This window comes from Carettochelys insculpta, chromosome 25 (assembly GCF_033958435.1).
Source record: "Carettochelys insculpta isolate YL-2023 chromosome 25, ASM3395843v1, whole genome shotgun sequence".
Classification (NCBI taxonomy): domain Eukaryota; kingdom Metazoa; phylum Chordata; order Testudines; family Carettochelyidae; genus Carettochelys; species Carettochelys insculpta.
The window spans coordinates 9,821,750-9,846,790 of NC_134161.1; the positions used below are offsets into that span (position 1 = coordinate 9,821,750).

The 25,041-nt window shown below is 43.1% G+C and overlaps 1 protein-coding gene across 1 annotated transcript in view; it reads left to right on the forward strand.

The window, feature by feature from the left end:
- Positions 1 to 5,799, forward strand: part of ATP12A (ATPase H+/K+ transporting non-gastric alpha2 subunit) — a 32,282-nt gene extending 26,483 nt beyond the window's left edge. The window contains exons 20-23 of the mRNA XM_074977129.1: positions 2,721 to 2,854; positions 3,624 to 3,725; positions 5,025 to 5,116; positions 5,308 to 5,799. Of these exons, the coding sequence (XP_074833230.1) occupies positions 2,721 to 2,854; positions 3,624 to 3,725; positions 5,025 to 5,116; positions 5,308 to 5,336 (357 nt within the window). The 3' untranslated portion in view covers positions 5,337 to 5,799. The remainder of the gene's footprint in view (positions 1 to 2,720; positions 2,855 to 3,623; positions 3,726 to 5,024; positions 5,117 to 5,307) is intronic.
- The last annotated feature ends 19,242 nt before the right edge of the window (positions 5,800 to 25,041 follow it).

Sequence of the window (25,041 nt, forward strand, 5' to 3'; positions counted from 1 at the left end):
AGCTGACTGGCCTGTAATTTCCTGGGTTGTTGTTATTCCCCTTTTTGTAGATGGACACTATATTTGCCCTCTTCCAGTCTTCTGGAATCTCTCCTGTCTCCCATGACTTTCCAAAAATGAGAGCTAACGGCTCAGCTACCTCTTCTATCAGCTCCTTGAGGATTCTAGGATGCATTTCATCAGGCCCTGCTGACTTGCAGACATCTAATTTTTCCAAATGGTTTTTAACTTGTTCTTTGATATCGTAGTTGTATTTATTTATTAGCACTTCCAGTTCTTCCTGCTTATTACCCATACTTCTTGCATTGGTATATAGGCATCTTAGATATTGATTTGAACTTTCCCCCCAGTTTTTTCCTGGCCCTCTTTTTACTCTGACATTGTTGCCCATGCTCCCTCCTACTTCCAACCCATCTCCCAGGTTTCCATGTTCTCCTGTTACCTGCGGGCTTTGCTCCCCTGTCCCCGGCAAACCTAGTTTAAAGCCCTCCTCACCAGGTTAGCAAGTCTGTGTCCGAATATGGTCTTTCCCCTCCTCGAAAGGTGAACGCCATCTCTGCCTAGCAGTCCTTCCTAAAATAGCATCCCGTGGTCGAAGAAACCGAAGCCTTCCCGGCGACACCATCCACGCAGCCAGGCATTCACCTCTAGGATGCACCTGTCTCTGCCCAGGCCCCTACCCGCAACAGGAAGGATTGAAGAGAATACCACCTGCGCCCCAAACCCCTTCACCTGTGCCCCCAGAGCCCTGTAGTCACTCTTGACCTGCTCAGCATTACACCTCACAGTATCATTAGTGCCCACATGGATGAGAAGCATGGGATAGTAGTCTGAGGGCCAGACAATCCTTGACAATGCCTCTGTAACATCTCGGATACGGGCCCCAGGCAGGCAGCATACCTCCCGAGACAAAATGTCAGGGCAACAGATGGGTGCCTCCGTCCCCCTCAAAAGAGAGTCTCCGAACACCTCTACTCTGCGTTTCCTTCTTGCAGTGGTGGCAGGAGACTTCTCAGCCTCGGGGGTACGAGGCTTCTCCTCTTCTGTACTGGGCGACTCATCCCCTGTAGCAAGTACAGCATAACAGTTTTCCAGTACCACAGTGGGAGGGTTCTGTGCAGGGGTGGAACACTGCCTGCTGCCAGAAGTAACCAGCTGCCAGTGCCCACCCTGGTCCACCTCTTTCTCCACCAGTGGTTTATCAGCCTTCCTGTACACTGGGACAGTCACCTCAGCAGACTCCAGATGAATACTATCTAGGAACTGCTCATGGATTCGGATACCCCTCAACATGGACACCTCCTCCTGTAACTCTCCCACCTGCTGCCTGAGAGATTCCACCAGCAGACACCTATCACACTGAACGGTCCCCCCAGCCTGGATATCTGCTGTTTGGAGGTGGAACAGTTTGGGAAAGATTCAATTTGGGTCACTCAGGCTTTGTCTACACGACACAGTGTTTAGCATCACAACCATATTGCAAAAAGTCAGGCAGTGTAAGCACTGTCCAGAGTTTTGTCAACACACTTCTACCTACCATGAGCAGCATCGGCACGGGTGATAGGAGCCCACTCCTGCTGAGAAAACACTGTTTACACTACCGCTTGCCACGTCATTTAGTTTTTTTTAAATCACCTATCAACAACAAAAGTTTGTCTCTCAGTAGCCAATGTAAACAACACCTTAGATTAATTTTAACTTTATGCCACTAGACGTGAACTAAAAGTTCCCATGTTAGATTTCTTGGAACTGTTCTTTGACTTTGGTAATTCAGTTACAGAATCTACTAACTCGAATTCTAGAATTCACCTCCTTTTGCTTCTTCTAATCCCTGACGTTGATCTAATCTATGCAACTTCAATGACGCAAATAGCATAGCTGAATGTGTAGCTGAACGGCATCTTGTATGCAGTGAGGTCAGTGAGGACTCCACACTTGGTGAAGCCGGATCTTTTTTCATCCAGATGGAGTGCTGGCATTTACAGGAGAGCACTCAAAAACTGATTTATTGCATCTAAGCAGACATAATAAATCTATGTCCCATGAATCAATTTGCTGCAGCATCGATCCCCAGTGTACTGGAGACAAGCCTTTGGCCCTGACTCCACACATCCTCCTTCATTTCTGCCTTATCTGTAGGTCTTCTTCAATGAGAGGCATTCCACCACTCTTACCACCCTTTCAGCAGTACATTTAGATCTTTTCTGTGCCCCGACTGTAGCTTCTGCACACAAATACTGTCCAACTGTGATGCTTCTTCCTACAGTACGAGGACTCTCCCCTTCCTAGCATTGCGATGCAATATTGCTTTAATTACATAACCCCTAACAGATAATAAAGGAGTGTTAAACCATGCTCACAACCCCAAGATTCAATTTAAAAAATCCAGTACTGAAACTAGGCCCTGACAACAACCACTTTTCGCTAGAGGAACTCCTGCTGCCCAAAACCAAGGTGGAAACTCCTCTCAATGATCTTTACCCCATTCTCTACAGCAATCACCATCAACAGAGGAAGTAGATGAACTGATGTGAATTCTCCACCGCAGAACCAGCTAACGGCAGAGAACAAATGGATTCCTATCTGTTGCATAAGTGTATATCTGGAATTATTCCAGACTTACACCCATGTAACTGGGAATCAGTCTCTGAGTCTAGACTACGCATCTGTTCCTGTAATGGAAGTACACGGAATAAAGACATTTTAAAATTCCTTTGCAGACTAGATACCAGCGGACATACCTGCAGTGGACTGGCTACACAGCCTTTTTTGTCAGCATCACAATTCAGCAAGTGGCAGATTTGATAATCAGGAAAACACGGAGGAATTCCATTTTCCAGCAGGGTCTTCTCAGGTAGGTGTTAAAAATCCATTAATGGGTTGCAGGAAGGGTGTGGTCTTACCCTAGTGGTCTAACAGTCTTATCTAGCCTCTGTTTCTTGGATGAAACTGGAGTCAGAAATAACGTCATCCATTCTTCTTTCTTTTTCCCACCAACTTCTTCCCTCGCCAGCTTTTCTTTATCACTCAAGATTTTGATTAGTAATGAAAATAGCCACAATAAAACCAGATCCAAGCAGTTATTCAAGTACTGACATTTCTTTTTTTGCATGTTTGCAGTTTCTTACAAATCCCCACTTCCTTTAAAAACAAAACAGGACTACAGAGCTCATTCATATTTTGCAAAATTTTCAAAAAGAAAAAAAATGATGCTTAAGTGTTTTCACTAGTTTTCAGCCAGGTTTTGTAGACTTTTGGCTTTTAGGCCAAACTATGTCAAGTGCTGAGCAGCCTCAAATCCCATTGAAGCAAAATGATTGAGGGCATCTTGCAGTACTGAGGTCACATTATAAAAGCTGACATCTTGTCCATGTGATGTTCACACTCCAGGATGAATGGGCTGCATTCAGTTTTGCATTCAAAAGGAAACATGCTTTCTAGCCAGTATGCCTTTCAAACAGTTTTCCCTTCTGAAAATCTCATTATGGACTGTAACACAGAGCCTTCATCTTAAGCAGGACTTCTACTCAGATTTCTACCTTTGGGTTATAGTGTTAGAATGTTACTGACATAGATAGTAGTGTTATAAAGATCACATAACTATCTTCTTTGTTTTCTTGTAGGAATAAAGTCATCTGGTTGGGTATATTGTCCCAGTTATCAATAGCTCTGATTCTCTGTTATGGTCTTGGAAGCGTTACTGCCTTGAACTTCACACCCCTTCGGTGAGTTCCAGTTCTTGCGTGCATACATCTTTGTTCCATCTCTGTTTCAAATGTACATATACACATTAAACAGAAGGAGGTCTACACTGGCATGGCTGACTGGAGGATCATCCCTCATGGAGTAAACTTCTTAGACAGCAGAGTTCAACAATTAAGTTTTAGGATGTAATTACTCAGTTGAGTTGGCTGAAATTTCTCAGTTAATTTTTTTTCATGACCTTGTTCAGAAAAGGCATTTTTGGCCAGCTTTATTACAAAGGACAGAAAACATTTTATATCAGATAAGAACCTCCATAGCCCTTATCCCAGAACTCACCCTGCTGGGTGGGGCTATAAAACTTTTGCTAGATTACATTTTATTTAAAACTACAAGATTTACCTGATGTTGCTCAGGTCCTTAATGTAATTAATTTTTGTTTTTTTAGAAAATGCAATGAAAATGTACATGGTTCATTACGATCATTGCTCTGGGGCAGGGATGAGGGGTTCAGTATGCATGCTACCCTGAGGGGAGGGGAGGTGAAAAGCACCTCTTGATAGCCAATGAAGCTTCACTGGGCACAACAAGGGGAGGGGTGAATGTCCACCGCCTGGAGCAAGTCCAGATTCATTTGCCCACTGCGCTTCCCAGCCAGAGTGAGGAATGCAGAAAATGGTGCACTTTCCCCTCACTCCATGAAAAAGGTGAAGAGCCAGCCATGTTCCTGTATGAATTCTGGGTGAGGAACTTCAGCTCAGCCTGCTCTCCATAAAGTGCACCTGGGGGCTGAGGTATTGTGGCTAGGTAATCCTGGATGCGGTGGGAGGTATCCCTTCACCTGCCTGACGGTTCCGTCTCTCTTCTGTATGGGTTTATGAGAAACAGTCCAATTCCAGACACATCCTTTTTTCCTGGCACAACCAAACCGTGATCTTGCTTTTATTTATGATAAGGGGAAGCAGTATACCAAATTTGGTAGCCCTGGCTCTTACCATTTATGGAGGTGGTCTTGGACAGACAAACTCTCTCAAATATATTATAGTTTAGATCACTTACATACAAGGCTACTTCCATATGCCAAACTGGTTTCTGATGTCTTCTGAGAAAAGGACACCACAAAAAAGCCTCTTTTGCAGCCTAATTTTCAGATTAAACAGGTTTCCATTTACACATTCAGAAAAGTCAAAGAGTATCATTTTTCTTTAGTGATAGCATCAAATTGGCTTTTTGGACAGCAGGCCCTTACAGAGTTCAGCTGGAGGAGGTGCTCCTTTCAAATAACATCTGATTCATTAATCTCCATTCTTTCCCCTTTCCAGGGTACAGTATTGGTTTGTGGCCATGCCTTACGCCATCTTGATATGGGTCTATGATGAAATCCGCAAGCTTTTCATCAGACTATACCCTGGAAGTAAGTAAACCTCTCCCTGGGATTAGCATTTCATTCTCAGTCCAATTGTGCTATCATGACCCTTTCCAACTTCAGCTTTATCATTGTGATAGAGTATTTAAAATGGATTATCTGGATAATCTCTTATTTAATTTTCTTCTACTGAAGGAAAAAAATACTAATTCCTTTATTTTCCCCTCTTCTTATCATAGGTTGGTGGGACAAGAACATGTATTACTGAAACAGCCTTCGTCACTCTGCTCCTTTCTCCCTGCTAGAGAGTTCTTTGTCTCAACTAGCCTCTGCTGCTGAATGGTCCTGTCTGTGCAATATAAAATAACCACTGGGGTTCCCCTCATCATGAAGAAGCAAGGACGTCGGAGGCTGCAACCACTTTACACTGGGCTGTAAAGCTTAGACTTGTCTGAAAATTTAAATGCTATTTTTTTTTATAAATACTTTTTCCTGTTGAAAGTGTATAAAGTAAATGGAAAAACCCTCTTATGTATATAGATATTAAGGATATCACACATTTGTAATAATTTAAGGCATTAACTTGCAATAGGTTTGTTCAAGCTGTTTTGATTGCTGTTTGATGCAATCAAACTGTGAGCAAGTGCATATGCAGATTTGAGTTATGTCTCAAAAGATGACTAGACTGTATAGGCACAATTTGATAATAAAAGGATTTTTTCCAGAAAGCAGCTCTTTTCACAACTAATCTTTCTAAGGCATAGATAAAAATTGCAGTGGTCTTGGGTGGCTCAGGGGAGTGGGAGTAGGTTTCAGAATCCTCCTTTTATTGGACAGAGTCCAGCATAGGGTTAGGAGTGACTGAAGGCTATTACCATGAAGTGGACTATGGAAAATAAATCTAGGCTCTCAGCTCTCAGTGAAGCCCATGAAACTACTGGTGCTTGGCACCTTGCAGTATTGGCCAACCATCTCAAAGGATGAGTACCAAGAAGAGCTTTGTGAAATAATCTGGGGCCAATCACGGATAGCACAGGAACCAAATGATCATTTTCCTGCTTCCCTCTCAACAGTTACAAGAGCTGCAAGCTTCAAATGTCTGCTTCAGCTGGGAACTGATTAGGTATAGCCGCTGAGATTGTGTCTTAAACTAGTTTGTGAAGGGGTTATATTAGGTCACATAACTAACTTGATCTGAGACTCACATCCAGGCAAAGCAAGAGGCTTGGTCAAGTTAAAGCTGAGCAGGGAACAGCATAGCATCTGCTGAAATACATTTTGCCTGGTCTGAAGGAGAGCTTCCAAAGGTGTTACTCAGAGAGCTAATATGGTCGAATGATATAATGCATAGTCCAGAGGGAAAGAGGCAGGAAAAGCAAGGGTAGAGAAGGTACAGTGAAGAGAACAGGGAGAGGGAAGGAAAATGGGGTATTTTCAGCCTTACAGCCAGCATCTTTCAAGAAACCTACTCCTTGTGTAAGTGCCAAAAGTGATACTGAATTTCCCATGTCTTCCTCCATTCCATCTGCTGTCAGGGTAGCAATCACATGTGGCTGTTGGATAAGACAGCACTGATTCTCAGGCACTTGCGTAAGTAGAAGGACTTAAAAGCAAAATGAAGAGCAACAACAGCACAAACCATTTGTGAGGGTGAGCCCAGATAGCAAGAATCAGCCCCCCATCATACAGTCTACATGCCAGCTGAAACCTCTCAGGTGTCAAAACAAAGACAGGTAGCAGCAGAAATTAAATGCTGAGTGGAACAGAGCTGACTTGGAGGAGCAGCTGTGAACAGCATTTTCCTCCCAGAAATGCCAGGACAGAAGAGTGATGTTCTGCCTAATACACATACATATTCCCTCCCTCCCTGTCTGTTGTGCTTGGGTGTTTATAAGTAACCTCCCCACATTTATCATCTTACATTTTTTAGTCAACACAATTAGCTGACATACCACGCACAAAAGATATAAGCATACATTCCCATACCAAACCAGGACAATGGTTTCCCCCTAGTTTGTTGTTCTCCTTCAGCTCTGACCTATTTCAGAGGGAAGAGGCTTTTCCTTGGATTACAAATATTGGAGGACAGTGACTTTTTTGTTCTGTTTGTACAGCTTCTAGATTTAGAACAGTTAGGTCCTTGTCCACAACTGAGGCTCCTGCACACTACCTCAATGCAAATAAAAAATCGAGCAATGCATAAAATACTCAGAACAGTGCTACAGTGATTGAAATCTGAAGGGTGAGAAGAAGTTTGCTTTCCAATATGAACTCAAAGATGGCTACACTTTTTAAAAAAATATTTTGTTAGAGCACCACAATTTTTTGAGTAAACATGGCCTCATTCTTCTGCAAAAAAGTACACCATTTTCAAGCAAACTGGTGGCAGTTCATAAACAAACAAACAACCAAACACAAACAAGAGAATGTACTTAGTTTAGGAATAAATAAGTCCTTCGTAGAAACCATCCACCAACTCACTTTCTTTTTTTAACCTAGCTTTTCAATGACAAAAGAATCATTTTGTTCAAACCAAATAAAGTAAAAACAAGAAGGGTGTCAACTTCCATAAGACAAAGTTATGGATTTTCCATAGCTTCTGCCAAAGTCCAGGCAATATTATACAAGCATTGTCTACCACACATAAACTCCCCCAGTATAAAATATCTAGGGGCACTCTTCTGACTGATTTAGTTTCGATTATAGCATGTGTTATGAACTGGCAATGCTTAATGGCAAATATTATTCTCACGCGAGTCCAAGAGAGCATAAAACCATTAAGAAAACAAAAGGGCACTCTCAGATTAAGAAGCCTGATATCTCACAGCTCCAATAGATCCAGTCTGTGAAAAACTCTTACAAAGAGGTTAACTTGCTGTCCTTAAATCCTGCTGCATCCTGGTGTTATAAATGCTTCAGGCCTAAGAGTGGGATAATGTAACCCTGTAGAGAAGGGAACTGGGAGTCAGGACACCAGGATTCTATTCCTGTTTCTGCCCTGGCTGGGTGCACTAGAACCATAGAATCATGAAATCCTATGGCTGGAAGGGACCTCAGGAGGTCATTGAGTCCAGCCCTCCTGCCTGAAGCAGGATCAACCCCAACTAAATCATCCCAGCCAGGACTTTGTCAAGCCAGGACTTAAAAACCTCTAGGGATGGAGATTCCACCACCTCTCTAGGTAACACATTCCTGTGCTTCACCACTCTTCCCGTGAAATAGTTTTTCCTAATATCCAACCTACTCCCACTCCTTAACTTTAGACCTTTGCTCCTTGTTCTGCCATCCATCACTATTGAGAACAGCCTCTTTCTATCCTCTTTAGAGCCCTCCTTCAGGAAGCTGAAGGCTGCTATCAAATTGCCCCTCATTCTTCTCTTCTGCAGACTAAATAAGTCCAGATCCCTCAGCGTCTCTTCACAGGTCATGTGCTTCAGCCCCATACTCATTTTCTTGGCCCTCCACTGGACCTGCTAAAATGCATCCACATATTTTCTACACTAGGGGGCCCAGAACTGGATGCAATACTCCACATGTAGCCTCACCAGTGCTGAAGAGAAGGGAATAAAAACTTCTCTGCATCTGAGGGAAATGCTCCTCTTAACACACCCCAATATGCCATTAGCCTTCCGGTCTACAAGCGCATACTGCTGACTCAAATCCAGCATAGTATATAATCAGTTTGAGAAAGTTTATGTCCAATCCAAAATACTCAGGCAAAAGTCTCCTGCCCCAACCTGGTGCTATGATTTTAAAAGGCTATTTTTGAGGCTTGCTGTATTTGAGTACGCTATTAACCACTGGTTATTTTATTCTCTAGATCTCAAATGTTATCAGACGAGTGTTGCTAACCCTGCCACTGCAGGGGCCCTTGTTTTTCCTTTCTAACTGGATCAAATATACTCAGTTCACAGTTTTAAATATATGCAGGAAACACAAACTTGGACCCAGAATCACACTTCTTTCAGCCTCTTTGTATAATCACTGAAAATGAAGTATCCCCCATTTTAGTTGTAAGCTCTGAGGGGCACAGACTGTTTTGAATCCTGTGCTTGCATACTGCTCAGCACAGAGGGCCTCCAAAGGTGATTTGCACTTCTTGAACCTACTGTTAGGTAAAGAGATGTATTAATTGTATTGCAGTATGGCCAAACTGCACCAGCCATGGATCCCATTGTGTTGGGTATTGTACAAACACAGAACTCAAAGTACATGGCCCAATTTGTACAGGTGCCTTAAGATGCACACCGGCATCCCATGAGATATTAAAGAATGCCTGGGTACCTAACTCCCATTGATTTCCATGCGAGATAGAGGCTTAAGTGCTTTAGAAAATTCCACTAGGAGATTATATGTACCTTTAGATACCTAAAGAACTTTAAAAATCTGACCCTTACAGTCTAAGTAGAATAAACAAAAGGAAAATAACCAATGGTCAGTTGTGTTGATCGTGCATTAGCCAGTATAAAGCTTGGTTCTCTATCCCTGCATGATCCCACATGTCCAGCAGCCCGCAGCCCATAAGAATGGCTGTACGGGTCAGACCAAAGTTTCATCTTGTACAGTCCTGTCTTCCAATAATGACCAATGCCAGTCCCCCAAAGGGAACGAATTAATTAGGTAATGATGAAGTGATCCATCCCTGTGTCACCTATTTCCAGCCTTGGCAAACAGGCTGGGAACACTATCCTTGTCCATCCTGGCTCATAACCATTGATGGATCTATTCTTCATGAGTTTATCTAGTTCTTTTTTGAATACCATTATAGTCTTGGCCTTCACAACATCCTCTGGTAGAGTTCCAAACTTGTTTTTGGTCAGTCAAGTAAGTGGATATATGCCTCTAAGACACATGTGGAGGTTAGCAGAAGTAACATCTGAAGGTAACTTCTTCACACAGTCACTTCTGTGTTTTTCTAAAGCTATGCTGCAAGGATGTCAAGAGTTAAGTTTGTAGCTCATAAATAGCATGTTTTTTAAAATATGAAATTGTGCTTTCTTGCTTCAGCCTTGGACAAACCTGTTGAGCCAGATGTCCTTACTGCTTGCATTTCAACGACATAACTTTCCACTGCCTTCTTTGTCCCCTTTTATACTTTATTTCTTTTCACAACTTGCTCTGGTTTGAACCAGCTTTCCCCACCTCTCCTACAATGCACACACCTTGCTTTTTTTCCGTGTCTTGTTGCTAAGGTATTCGGGACTTAGCCGCACGATGAAACCTGAAAGTTGGCTTTAGGTGAAGTGTTTATGTGCATTCAAGTGAGGGGAATTCTACCAGGGCAGGGAGCTTCACTTTACAAGTTAATTGACTCCTTACAACTATTTACACAGGCCAACTGTGCAGCTTTCTGAGGCTAGGGGCTGAATCCTGGCACGACCAATGTCCTGTTGTGTGTGTGAGCACTTGCACATGCACTGTGATTCATTGGGAGACTGGAGGCACAATCCCTACTAAGCACTAAGTCCTGCATGATCCTTATTGCACTCAGACACTGGGAGTTTGTATTACCTTCAAGGCAGATTTCAAAGGAGTCAGGGGCCTGGACACTTCGTCCTGACATTTGCCATCTTACGTATAACAACATCTAGCTCTTATATGCCTATAAGCACTGACAGCTATAGTTCTTATAAATAATAGGCTAGATGCTGCTCTCAGAGCCACTCATGCAACTCCTCCTTGAGTCAGCAGAAGGCTCACATGCCTTTTTGAGGGTACTATTTGGTCCTTTCTGCCAGCACTTCGAGCAGTATATAGTTCCCATCCTATAGTCTGAATCCTGAAAAGTTACAATTATATTCCCGCACTGCCACTATGGGGCTGCTATGCGAAGAACCTTTGTGTGATCAGACTATTTCAATGAGCCAGCACTGCACCAGCACTACCACAAGAAACACTCACCAGCCTGTAGGGAAGCTAACAGACTTGCAGGGTCCCTGGGCAGTGTGGGAGAGGACCAGTTCAGCACTCCTTACATGGAAGGGGTTGGGGCTGTAAGCAGCCAGCCCTCTGTGGTGCTAACAGCATGCTGCACCATGTTTCCCCCGCATCCCCGACAGTGCTCAGGCAGCTCTCAAAGCTTTCAAGAGCACTCCATATGGCAGCACAGCACTCTGGCAGTGATTTAAAGGGCCCAGGGCTCTGTATATCACAGCTGCCACAGTAGCAGCAGTTAGGAAACCCCAGCCTTTTTGAGTGGGTGGGCCCCAGGGAAGTAGCCCCCTTGCCCCCTCCCACCTCCAATGGCAGGAGTGTCAGCCTGGGTTTCATTTACTGAATCCCAGTACTAGGAACTCTCATGCAGATCTCACTCGGGATATTCTTGCTCTTTCATAGAATTATAGGACTGGAAGAAAGCTCATCTAGTCCAGTTCCTTGCATTCATGGCAGAGCAAAGTATTATCTAGACCAGCAATGGGCAACTGTGAAGAGTAGGTGGGTTACACTGGGCCACAGCAGCAAGCAGCTCACTGGGGGTCCACCAGCCACACAACCATCATTCCTCCACGCACCTATTGTGCACTGGGGCACCAGAGCTCCGCAATGATCTGCCCCCGCCACAGCACTTCTGGAATGCTGCAAATTGCTTGACTCCTGCTCCATCCCCACTTTTCCCCCTCCCTCCTAGAGCTAGAATGCTGTGAATCAGCTGATTTGAGGCATTCCAGCTCTGGGAGGGAGGGGAAGATGCTGGGATGGAGGGCGAATCAGGTGATTCATAGAATCTGAAAGTACTGGGAGGAGCAAGGAAGTATGAGACTCCAATGTCATGGTGCACAAGAGGTGTGGGTGGCTTGGGGGTCTGCAGGTGGAGCCTTCATGGGCCACATGCAGCCTATGGGCCACAGGTTGCTCATCACTGATCTAGACCATCTCTGACAGATATTTGTCTAACCTGCTCTGACAAACCTCCAATGATGGAGATGCCACAACCTCCTAAGGCAACTTATTTCAGTGCTTCACCACCCAGACAGTTAGCAAGTTTTTCCTACAGTCCAACCTAAACCACATTTACTGCAATTTCAGCCCATTGCTTCTTGTCCTATCATCAGAAGTTATAGAGAATAATTTTTTCTCTCCTCCTTGCAACTAACTTTTAGGTACTTGAAAGCTGCTACGTCCACCTTTATTTTTCACTTCTCCAGACTAAACAAAGCCAATAGTTTCAATCTTCCCACACAGTCATGTTTTCTAGACCTTTTATCATGTTTGTTCCTTTTCTTTGGACTTTGTTCAATTTGTCCACATCCATCTGGAGACGTGGCACCCAGAACAGGTTATGATACTCCAGCTGAGGCCTAATCATCATAGAGTAGTACCCTAGCACTAATTATCAGGAATCCTCTTTCCAGCCTTGGCACTATACTTTTATGAACAAAAAGTCATAAAATAATAGGCCACTTAGAAGGCCTATTAAGACTCTGGGACTTGTAATTTTAGGGAATGGAGTGCATATCTCCTGCCATTAACTCAAAGATATAGTTTGTATGTTGAAAATATATACATAGCCAATTTAAATGGGTGAAGAATTTCTCCACTACCATTTTGGCAGTGCCACTTCCAGCAGATGGGTCTCAAACTCCCAGCCAGTGGGCCATCAGTGACTTGAGCACTTCCTCAATCTGGCCTGCAAAATATTTGAAAAAGTTATTTGATCAGGTCTCTGCCGCTGCTGCGGTGGGGTGGGGTGGGGTGGGGTGGGGTCGGGTCGGAGGGTAGGCAGGCAGCATGTAAGGACTAGCCCACACACAGCTCCCAGCAGAACGTAGGCCCCTGGAGTCCATGTTGTCCTGGATGCAGAGGCATGACTCAGGCCAGGAAGCAGTCTTGGCTGCTTCCACCATGATGCAAACCACATGGGCCAGGGAGTTGTCCAAGTTGATGCCCTTGTGCAGGCAGCAGGATAGGGCCAGAGGATCTCACTTTTGATTAGCCTGGGCAGGGGCAGGATCCCAGCATGAGGATGTGGGGGTGTGAGGGTTAGGACTCAGTTTCATGTCTTTTGTAGGATCCTGATTTCAGTCTTGGTGCCTGAACACTGGGGGAGATGCCATCAATCTGCATGAGCTGTATTACTAACCCCGAGAGTTCAAACCTCATGAATCAGCCCCCTCCCTCCAAAAAGTAAACAAAATAAGATCATGGCTTCTTGAAGTCACAGTCTGGCAAACACCAAAAACTCTCTGGCAGGTAAGGAATTTTATAAAGTTGTATGACAGGGTATTTTTTTAATAAGAAATGCAAGATAAAAATATACAAGAAACTTTATTTTGCCTAACACCTTCTTCAGTGATATTACTGGCTCACTAGGAGGATTTGCGGAATGACGCTGGCCCTGAGGTAAACTGAGTTTGAGACCCCTGATCTATAAAGAACAGTGCCTACATTGTTTGCGGCTGTCAGAAGAAGAAAAGTGTAGCTGTGAATTTTATTTCTCCCATGTCTCTCAGCAGCAGTTGATTCAGTTCTAACATGTATTAAGATTAGAAATGGCCGTAGTGATGGTGGAGAGATGAATCCAATCTATCACCTTGCCTATCTCTGTAGCTTCAGGGTTTTATGTACAGCAGACCTCATCTATGAGCAGTATCTAGTCACCTATCAGGCACCAGAGAAATGCAAGACATTCTGGCTTTGTACCTAAAACTATGTAAATTCACATGCATGTATATTGCACTGCACACAAAATACCAGGATAATGTTCAGGACTGACAAGAGGAGGCAAGGGGGAGCAATTGTACTGGAGCCCTGAGCGTAGGGCTCCCCAAAGAACACCAGTACCATCTGTGTAAATAAAGTGAAATGGTGGGAGTTAGGTGCCAGTAAACGATGTACCATGCTTCCAAATTTTTCCTGAATGGGCCTAATGCTCTTCTTAGGCCTTGGCACTGTACAATTTGGGGCACCCCGATTTATTGCCAGGTGTTAAACCAAAAACTAGGTCCCAAAGATTTAAGAAACATTCTGTCCTCGGAAATTTGCACATTCAGGCATTCTCATCATCTCCTGGTACTAGAGCTTTCACACACAAAAAAAAATGCCTTATCTCCTTCATCATGTCTGTATGTGCTTGTTAAACCTGCTCTGATCAGGAAAGCTTATGAACTATTTCCAAATCAAGACAAATCAAAGCAGCTGAAAAACTAGCACAGACCCACCTGTGCAACATTTACTCTATGAGTGGAGGCTTTCTGGCAGCATTGCAAATTTCCATCTCTCCTCACCCTATAATCACTCAATTTATCTAGGCCTCAGGTCACAGCACGATAGAGGAATATGTTGTTTGCATTCTTAATGGCAGTTGGTTCTTTGCCCAAACATAACTGTACTCCATTGAGCTTAACACTTTAATCATTCTAGCTCCAAGGAGAGGCAAGGAATCCTAAATTTCACTTATTTTTCATCCATAATACACTGGAGAAAAAAATACAGGGTAAGAAATTCCAACTACAGAGATCACTTTCCAGAATGTGTTTTCCATATACTATAAAACCTGGTGGGAATAAACTTTAGACTGAATGATGGTAGCTGCAGAGGTAAGAATTGTTATATGGTTTTCCTTAAACTCCCATGAGATGTTATCTTCAAAGCTCATTAAGATTTATTTAAATGCTAACATTATTAAGCACAGCTATTTAGACAAAAACTCAGCTGGAATTAACTGTGACTAGTTTATTGCTATTGGATTAGCATTATATCTTGCCAGAATTTTTCAAATGAATAGCAATAAGCCATTTCACAAGAACATAAGAATGGCCATACTGGGTCAGAACCAGGTCCATCTAGCCCAGTAACCTGTCTTCTAGATACCAAAGTTTGGCGCTCACTAATTATAGCCCTGATTCTGCTCCTTTATAATTCTTGGATTGTTGGTAAATTCAAGGAAGCTGTCTTTCCAAACAAGGCATTTCATTGAACTTCAATGAGTTACTTACACTTTGTAGAACCAGGCCTGATATATTGGTACTACTCGCATGAATAAAGTTTGTAGGATGAGGCCAACTGTTTGTCATGCGAGACAGAAAGCTAATGTTTGGGGGGGGAGGGAAAAACCAAGCATGTTATGTTCCATCTTCTCCTCATCACAGTACAAAACATGCTTTTCCTCAGGCCATGTGTCTCTTTCATTGAGAAGGACCTAGTTGTGAGGAATTAAGATGATCATTCATTAGCATTAAAGCATGTCTAGATTACAGTGCAAAGGCTGTTTTCTAAGCTCCATCCTAATAAGTACTGGTCTACACTTAAAATTTAAATCCATTTAGCTACAAAGGTATGAAGTTTCACAACCCTATAATGCTGTAATTAAGCTGGCATAACACTTTCTGCAGACACAGTTAACCTACCACCATTACAGGGTGGATTACCTACGCTACTGTTGGCCAGCCAGGGATATATGTACCTCTGGGACATACTCAGAGGTCTTTCATGGGGTACATCAACTTATCTAGATCAGTATTTCTCAACCCGAGGGTCATTCACAGGACAGGTTTCAGGGTGTTGAAAGTGCACAACCAGCCTTAGGGGATATCAAGCAGGACAACTGCCCAGAGCTTCATGCCACTGGGGACTCTGTAAAGTTTAATTACATGCTTTAGCCCTGGGCAGTGGGACTGAGCCCTGGTGGCAGGTCTCAGATTTCATTTTCCTGAAAGGGGTATGATAGTTGGGAAGGGTTGAAAATCACTGACCTACACTGACAGAAGAACTCCTTCTATCAGCATAGGAAGGAGCTACTTTATGGCACTGTTGAGGCAATGGAGCTGTGTCAGTGTTGCACTTGTAATGTAGACACACATCAAGTCTACTGAGAGTTTAGCCATTACCTTTCCTACTGGCTTACCAATCACATGTACATAAGGGCCACACAAAAGTTCCCTGAACTTTAAAACCCACAGTGGGAAAATGGAAACCCAATTTCCAGGCCTCCCAGTTATTCATTCAGTCATTTCTAGTCCAAAGCAATCAACTTTAGCCATGGAAATACAGCAATTAATGCTACATAGAGGAGTACAATCCAGTGCTTGTTAGCACTTCACATTGCAGAAGGCACTCAGATGAGAACTAATCAGAAGATGTTAGTCTTTTTAGCATGCAGCACCAAAAGTGTAACCTGGGGCAGCAAGGACGATTTCAGTAAAAAGAAATAAAGTTCAACTCACTTTTATTACTGTGTACACAGCACAGTTTCCTCCAACAAAGAAATATTGCCCCTCTTTCTTGGTGTGGTGTGACATGACTTTTAGAGATGTACATATATTTTTATTGACTGTAATAGAATGAAAGCTCATGATTTTTGAACACCCAGGGATAGAAATGCTGTTGAGGCCTAATAAGGCCTTTTCTGCACTGGGGATTAATTTTTTTGGTCACAATCAGTGCAGCTGAACCAGTACACATTGCAGTTTCCCTGTTTTAGGCTTGGATTTTGTCACAGCATAGTTACACCAAGGACTGAAAGAAGTATTAACCCCCAACCTAAATATCTGATATTATCAGACTTTACTCACATAATATTCCTTCTTTGTGCAATTAGCCCCCTTTGGCTGGGCCTCCTATGCAAAAAGTTGTATTTGTCACATGAGATGAAGTCCTAGAGAAGACAAGTCATTTGTGCCACCTTTACGTGAGTTAGCAGCTCAGTTTTAATCCTACAATCCCTCATAGTCTAACTCAAGTGAAAATGACACACAGTCTTGTCTTTACTAGTGTATATGCATGTAGGTGTCCAGGGCTATGGCAGTGCCCATAGCTCCGGACGGGACCGCAGCCACATCGGCTGTCCTGGGAAGCCCAGCCCTCAGTTCAGGGCGGGGCAGCAACACAAGGGTTACAGCACAGGCCCAGCCCCTGTTCAGGGCAGGGCCACCGCGCAAGGTTCTACAGAAAAAGCCCAGCCTTCAGTTCAGGGCAGGGCAGCAGCTCAAGGTTCGTAGCACAAGCCCAGTCCTCAGTTTAGGGCGGGGCAGCAGCTCACAGTTTGGAGACAAGCCCAGCGCTCAGTTCAGGGCGGGGCAGCAGCCCATCGAGGAGGGGAGGGGGTAGGGGGTCGCAGGCCCTCCCACACCACTGCGACCCGGCCTGGGGCCCTACGGGTCGCTTACGTGTGACCACAGCAGTGGGGATCCAGGTCGCTCCACAGGGCCATGGGTTCTGGTGCAGCGTTCCCCGGGCCACTTCCTACCCCCACCTCTATCGGGGCAGGGTCCCAGTCCACCTGGTCGGGGGTCCCCAGGGGTTGGTCCCCTCCAAATCGTCTACCTTTGGGGGCTCCAGCCAGTCAGTCATCTCCACATCATTGGGGTAGTTCGGTGGCGGTAGCACTGTGGGTCCGAGGCGATCCTGGGCTTGGGGGCTGCAGGGGACCGCTGGAACTCCGGGGCAGGCCGCTCCTGGGGCCTCGTGGTTGCTAGCCCCCGCCTGTCTGGCTGGGCCTGGGGTTTCCTCCAAGGAGGGGGTCCTCCGCCGGTGTGAGGGCCCTGGCAGATCTGGGAAGTCTGGGTAGGTCCCCTGGGACATCCGAATCCGTAGCTGTCCTGGCTAGTCTGGGCTGCTGGGGGCTTGCTCCTCCCGGCTGGCCAGGCGGCGGCGGGCTCTCTGCCCCGGCATCCGGGAGCCCGCGAAGGTGCTCCCTCCCAGCCTGGAGGCCCAGGCTTTAATGGGTCCTGAGCTCTGCCCTTGGCCCTTCTGGCTCTAGGCCCCGCCCTCTGAGGGGCGGGCCACCAGTGTTCTGGCTCTGGGCCTGCCCACCAGGACCTTTGCGCAGCCTCCTCTGCCTCTGAGTTGGCGGGAGGCCACAGCGGCTCACTACAATGCACCTCAAGCTTCCACCAGGAATTCTGTTGATTCAACCAGGACTGACCCTAGAAGTGCCAGCCATGGTGCTGTATAGACCAGACTCTTACCCTTAAAATTAATAATAATAATTAATAAAACTTAACTCACAACAGGCTCATAAGCACTGATTTATGGTGATTATCCCGTTTAGTACGTCACTTAACAGTGACTGCAATTTCTTAGCTTAGCAGTAATAGCACCTTAAACTAACAAAGACCTCTAACACATCCACAATTCAGGAAAGCAGTTTTATTCAATATGCAGTTTACTAACTCCTAGGTTGACCACATTCTGAGTCAGGTGTCAACCATCTGTATAGAATCTGTGACAGAGAGATAGCTGTCAATACAAAAAACGGGTCCAATAGAGATAGCTGTGTTAATCTATGTTCTACCAAAACAAAAAAGCAGTCATGTAGCACTTTAAAGGCTAACAAAATAATTTATTAGGTGATGAGACATGGGACAGCCCCACTTCTTGAAATCATAGCCTTGCCAGAACAGACTCAATATAAAAAGCACAGAGGTCCAAACATTTGTATCAAGGTTGGCAAATCAGAAGAACAGAGGGATGGTGGGAGTTGGTGTGGAGAGGGGAAGTTAAGAGTTAGATAAAACATCAAAGTATGTAAAAGAGTCTTTATAACAGGTTCAGGTAATTGCTGTCCGTTTAAATCACGTGTTAATGTATCGAATTGGAATATGAATGTTAGTTCTGAGCATTCCCTCTGTAGATGGCTGTTAAAGTCCCCTTTCAATGGAACAAAATCTTTCAGGTCTTTTACAGAATGGCCCACTCCATTAAAGTGCTGGCTGACAGGTTCGTGTATTTGGGGTTTTTTTATGTCTGTTCTATGTTCATTCATTCTTTGTCAAAGAGTGTTTGCAGTCTGTCCTATATACATGGTGTGTGAGCATTGTTGGCATGTGATGGCATACATGATATTAGCTGAGGAACAGGAGAATGTGTCTGTGATTCTGTAATTAATGTGGCTAGGTCCAGTGATGGTATCTCCAGAATAGATATGTGAACAAAGTTGGCAATGTGGTTTGTTGCAAGGAAAAGTTCCAGGATTAGTATTATTGTGGTATAGCCTGTGGTTGCTAGTGAGAATCCTCATAAGCTTGGGAGGTTGTCTCTAAGAAAGAAGAGGCCTTTCACCTAGGGCCTGCTGGAGTGTGGTATCATGATTTAGGATAGGTTGTAGGTCTTTAATGATGCATTGCAGTGGTTTGAGCTGTGGGCTGTAGATAATGACAAGTGGTGTTCTGCTATTGGCTTTTTTGGGCCTAGTTGTATTGATCAGGCCACCAGGGATTTGTACTGTAGTGTCCAGGAATGTATCTCTCATGTGGAGTGGTCAAGGCATAAATTGACGGTGGGATGCAGACTGTTAAAGTCTCTGTGGAATTCTTCTACAGTCTCTTTACCATGGGTCTAAATGATAAAGATGTCATCAATGTACTGTAAGTAAAGGAGGGGTAATAGCAGATGAGAGCTGAGGAATCTTTGTTTCAAGTCAGCCATAAATATACTAGCCTGTTGTGGGGCCATGTGGGTGCCCATAGCAGTGCCACTAATCTGGAGGTATAAGTTTTCCCCAAATGGGAAATAACTGTGGGTGAGAACAAAGTTACAGAAGTCAGATACCAGATTATCTGTGGCATCGTCAGGGATGATATTCCTAATTGCTTGTAGTTCATCTTCATGTGGAATATTTGTGTGGAGAGACTGTATATCCATGGTGGCAAGGATGGCATTATCAGGAAGTTTTCCAATGTTTTGTAATTTCCTCTGGAAGCCAGTGGTATCTCAGTGATAGCTGGGAGCGTTGGTGGTGTAGGATTTGAGGAGGGAGCCTTCATAACTGGATAGTCTGGTATTAAGCGTACCAATACCCAAAATGATAGGGTGGCTGGGGTTTCCAGGTTTGGGGATTTTGGGAAGTAAATAGAACAATCCAGGGCATGGCTCAGATGGTGAGTCTGAGTGAATAAGGTCCCAAGTAGAATGATCCAGGGTGGGGCTCAGATGGTGTGTCTGAGTGAATAAGCAGGTAGCTTGTTAAGAGGTGTTTTTAAATGCAGGGGATTTGTGACAGGTCAGCAACCTCAAATGATATTTCTGTCATCTGGACATAAAAGAGTAATTCCATGTTATGCTTTGGTGTCAGACAGTGAGTGAACAATACATTCTTTATACCTAAAGGTGTTAAGTGCTACCTAAACTAATTTGGCCATGGAACACTTTTGGGCTTGGTATATATTGCTGGAACACATACACACTGGTGTGGGGGAAGTGCGTTTCATACCAAAAGTTGCTGTGGTCTAATGCTCAAAAGTTGATTTAAAAGAATTAGGTTTTTTTAGATGTCTTTTTTTACAAAGAAAAAAATAACAAGAGAAAAATCCTCTGAATGAACAACCTTCTGACAAATAGGATGGTTAGCAACCCTATAATTAAGTATAAAATTTTAAGAAAGTAAGTACAAACCCAAAATAAGACATCAATATAACACCTTAAAGAAGGATGGTTAGTGTTGAACTTTTGTACAAAAATAGAAAGGACAATATTCAAAAACCCTGCGGTTCCTTAAAGCTTAAAAAACATTTTTATGAAAAAGAAATGCAAAACAAATTAGGTGTGGAAAAATATTTTTAAATTTTGAGTTTTTATAATTTTGTTATTTTTACAGAAAGACTGGAAAATAAAAATAAGCAACATGTGACAGTTTTTTTAAATGGGAAGATTGTTTTTGAATCTCTGTTTCAGCACAAGTCACATAACAACTTCACTATTATGAGTGGGTTATAAATATGTCTATACCTATAATCTAAATACTAGTCAAATACCTGAGCATTTTTGATACACACATCATTTCTTATTTAATATTTTAGAAAGAAAAACAACGCTATCATCGAATTTTTTTCACAGAACACATTCACATTGCACGTAGCACTGTTTGGGAAATGCTGCTCTATACTGATGAAAGAAATATATTTCTTAGTAAGCTCTTGAAATCTAAACATGCTTCATTTCTGTTTGCACACATATATTTAAGTTCAGCTCATTACTGGAAGTATTTTTATTCCTTTATTCCTTAAACCTTGAAGCACCTGCTAAGTATGGATTTAGCCAAACTCCTAGGAACCTCAATGGCACCTTTTTCACATAAACTATCTAGATAAAGTAATTTTCAATTTTAGCCTTACATTTTAGGAATTAAAAAGATATATTTATTTCCTAGTTACTGAAAACAGAGTAAGTTTTCAGATTTATGAGCAAAAATTTTTTAAAAAGCAAAGAAATGTACTTGGGCCCATAGATATTATTATTAGAAAAACTTTAGGGCACAAAGGCACAAGTGGGATCAAGGCCTCTTTGCGCAGGGCACTGTGTAGATGTATGCATTCATTTGCCAAGAATTTATGCTTGTGTTTAAGTTTGCACGTGAGGATGGCTTCAAGGGAGCTGTTTTCTGGCACAGAATTAATAGTGGTCATACTGAACAGGAAAGATTTGGGATGTGTCAAATTCAAAATATACAGCTTACACTATGAAGACAACATGCACGGGCACAAGCTCTTCTTGGCATGGAATGCAGCCTCCACCATAATATATTTTCCACTGTGCCCTACAGACCTGCAAACGTGCACTGTGATGTCAGTTTGACATACCCTACCCACTGGCAACAGAACATGCACATCTTTATGAGGCAAGCAGCATCATTTTGTGGTTAAAGCACAAGCCCAGTTTGTATTCCATGATCTGCCATAGAGGTCCTGTGTGACTAGGTCCTGCCTTTGAGAGTTGGGGAGTGCCTATAATCCTATTGCCATTGAACAGAGTTGGGGGTTTCCAGCATTTCTAAGAAATCATAATCTTAACCTGAAATAGTATATGTGCTCCCTGCCTGTTACAGGTTGACCCTTTCACGACCAATAGCTTTGGGACCTGATCAGTGCCAAATGAAAGAATTTGCCAAACCGTGGAAGGTCATTATTGTCTAGCAAACTGCTGGAAGGTCTCAAAAGCTTGGGATGTACCGAGAGGCACTGAGACTTCTAGGGTGAATGAAGCCTCTGCTTTTTACATCCTTGGCTGAGAGCCAGCTAGCCTTTAGCTCATGCCATAGAACACAGGGCTTTATATGCGTAGATGCTGTGTATATTGGACAGACTTCAAACTCTCTTAGACAAAGAATTAATGGGCACAAAACAGACATAAAAACACTCTTGATCCACAAATGGGTCAACCAGCATTTTAATGGAGTGGGCCATTCTGTTAATGACCTGAAGGCTTGCATCTTACTGAAGAGAGATTTTCACAACAGATTGGAAAGAGAGGCTTGCTGAACTCTCTTTTATATTCAAATTCGACACATTAACATGTGGTTTGAACCAGATGGGAAATTTTTAGGTCATTATAGGGGCTCTTTTGCATACGTGGCTTAATCTAATTCTTGACTCCCCAGCCACCTTCTGCCCCTCTACTCTCTGATTTGCTCACCTTGATAATATTTTTCTGATTTGTCAACCTTGATTACTATTTTTGGTTCTCTGTGCCTTAAATATTGAGTCTGTTCTGGTATGGCTATGATCTGCAGAAGTGGGTCTATCACCCCAAAGTTCATCAACTAATAAATTATTTTGTTAGTCTTTAAAGTGCTACTGGCCTGCTTTTTTGTTTTCATAGTTCATAGCCTAACATGGCTTTCTCTTTGTTAATATTTATTATCTGTGTGAATGCCTTCCGTTGGATATCTCTACATGGCAACTCTCTCAACTTGAGCTGACAGACTGCAGCTCTCTCTACACTGCTGAAATCAGAAGCACAACCACAGTAACAGTCTGCTACTCTTAACAGTAGAGTAGTATCCTGTGCATCCTCTGGGGTCATATCTAACATAACTAAATAAAGCTGAAATGGGCAACAGAAATATCACAAAGGTGGCCTGACTTTAACATTTCATAAAAAAGGCTCTGGTGGGGTAATAGACTTGATGGTGCACTGTGTCATCTGTGATTGTTATTTTCTTTAGTTTGCTGATTTTTTGACCATTAATACTGTTTTCCAGTGACAACACAGTGCCCTCTATCCTCCAAAGCCTTCTCATTGCTCAGGAGACTTTATTTCAATTAGTTTTTTTTAAAAAAAAAACAACCTTCTTTTTCAAGTGCATGGGGAGGGCAGGTATTACTGGAATTTAGTTCTTCCTCTCTCTTGCATAGTTTTCTGCAGAGTATTTTGAGTTTCTTTGTAAATCAGATCACATAAAAGCTGCATTCTATGTTACAGTGAAAAGAGAGACAGAAGTAGAAACTAGAAAACTCCAGCAGGTGTCAGGACTGTTAAAGAGCTATTGCACCCCGATACCAAACATAATCAAAACCTATGACTGCATTTCTGCAGATCCAGTCTTGTGCACATCACAAACCAAACATCACAATACAGCAGACGAGCTGACATCCTCAGCAGGAAATCTGACAACCATGAAGAGTGAGTTCCCATCTTTGGAAAGTAGAAACTGCCTGACTGTGTCAGACTAGCCCTTCATCTAGCCTAGTACCTGTCTCGGACAACAACCGGTGCCAGCTGTTCAGAGGACAGTGCAAGAAACATTACAGTTAAGGGATAACTGTTCCCAAGAGAAGTTTCCTCCCAACCCTAATTGCCCAGGTACATTCAGTCCCAGGTCTCTGCCATGAAGTCTTAATTTCCTTCTCTCAGCAATATCTAGGGCACACATCAGACAAAACAAACTAAACCACAACAAATGAACCCACCACCACCAAAGGACAATAAGTCAAAGTCAATATGTTTTTTTATGAGCTCGGGCAAGAGATCAGGCTGTTTTGCAAGAAACGTTTTCTAAGTTGTATTGCAGAAGCCAAAGTAACCAGAGAGTTTACAGCACAGCCTCAATGTCTTCCTCATTCTTACATTTACCTTCAAGTGACAAAAGGATATGCAAACACATCATCAGAAAACTGTAAGGTGGTAAATCATTAACTGGGACTATTTGATTACTTAACAGTACAAATAGCATTTAGAATTTAAATTAAATATCAAAAAATAATTTTTACCCCTACCGGATATCAGAGTTCAAATATTTGCTTAGCACCTACAGGGACATAGAATCAACAATTTCCTCTTGAGCATCAATAAAGTATCAACTTTATATTCCTTAAAAACATAGGGCACCTGAGATTCAGCTCTCAATTAAGGACCACATTTTCCAATGTTTCTCTGTAATCATGACGCTAGGAACATCTTTATGCCCCCTTCCCCCCCCAGGGAACCCTGAAATTCTGCTGTATTCTCACGACTCCAGCGTTTTAAACAAACGCAACCCAAAATGTCAGCAGCTGGTAACACAGGAGTTTCCTCTAACCCCTCTGCAGCTTCAGGTTCTGCAGGCATAGCCCTGGTCTATACAACTCACTTATGTCTGTATAACTGTGTCTGACTGGTGCAGTGAAACTGACTGAACTCCCAGGTTTCTCCTGTCCACAGAGCTACCAGATATTGAGGTGGTGAGGTATCTGTTGCTTTTGTCAGTGTAGAGAGTATCCTCACTACATTCTAAAGCACACAAGCCCTTGGTCTTTGCTTTATACTCTGTGGGTCCAATTCATGGTTATCCAGGGCCACTATAGTAGTCTGGGTGGCACAAAATGGAAACAAAGCAGCCATCCTCACTTATCACATCCTCCTTTCTCCAGTGGGCCACAGAAGTTACAAGAGTCCCTCCTAGCCCCACACGGACCAGGTAGCTGGGCAGTATTCCATTAGTAAGAGACCTAAGCCCAGAGAGGGGCATTCAAGTAACCAACTTCCCTCTCTGCCTCAGTGAAGTCACAAATTTTTTCCTTTATATGCTTGTAAAAGAGATAATCTCTCTGCAGCAGGGAAGGTAGATAAAAAACAATCTTTTAAATTTATTTTTTAAGTTTAAATCAAATGAGGGTATTTTAAAAATTAGAGTTTTTAAAATTACATTTTGAAATTGATGATGTATATTAAGGCCTAGGCAGTCTTATTTAAAATAAGTTAAATTAAATACAAACAGTGTAAGTTTGGCATCACATCTTAAGCAAAGTCACTCTTTTGAAGTTGGATGAAATTGGATTTGC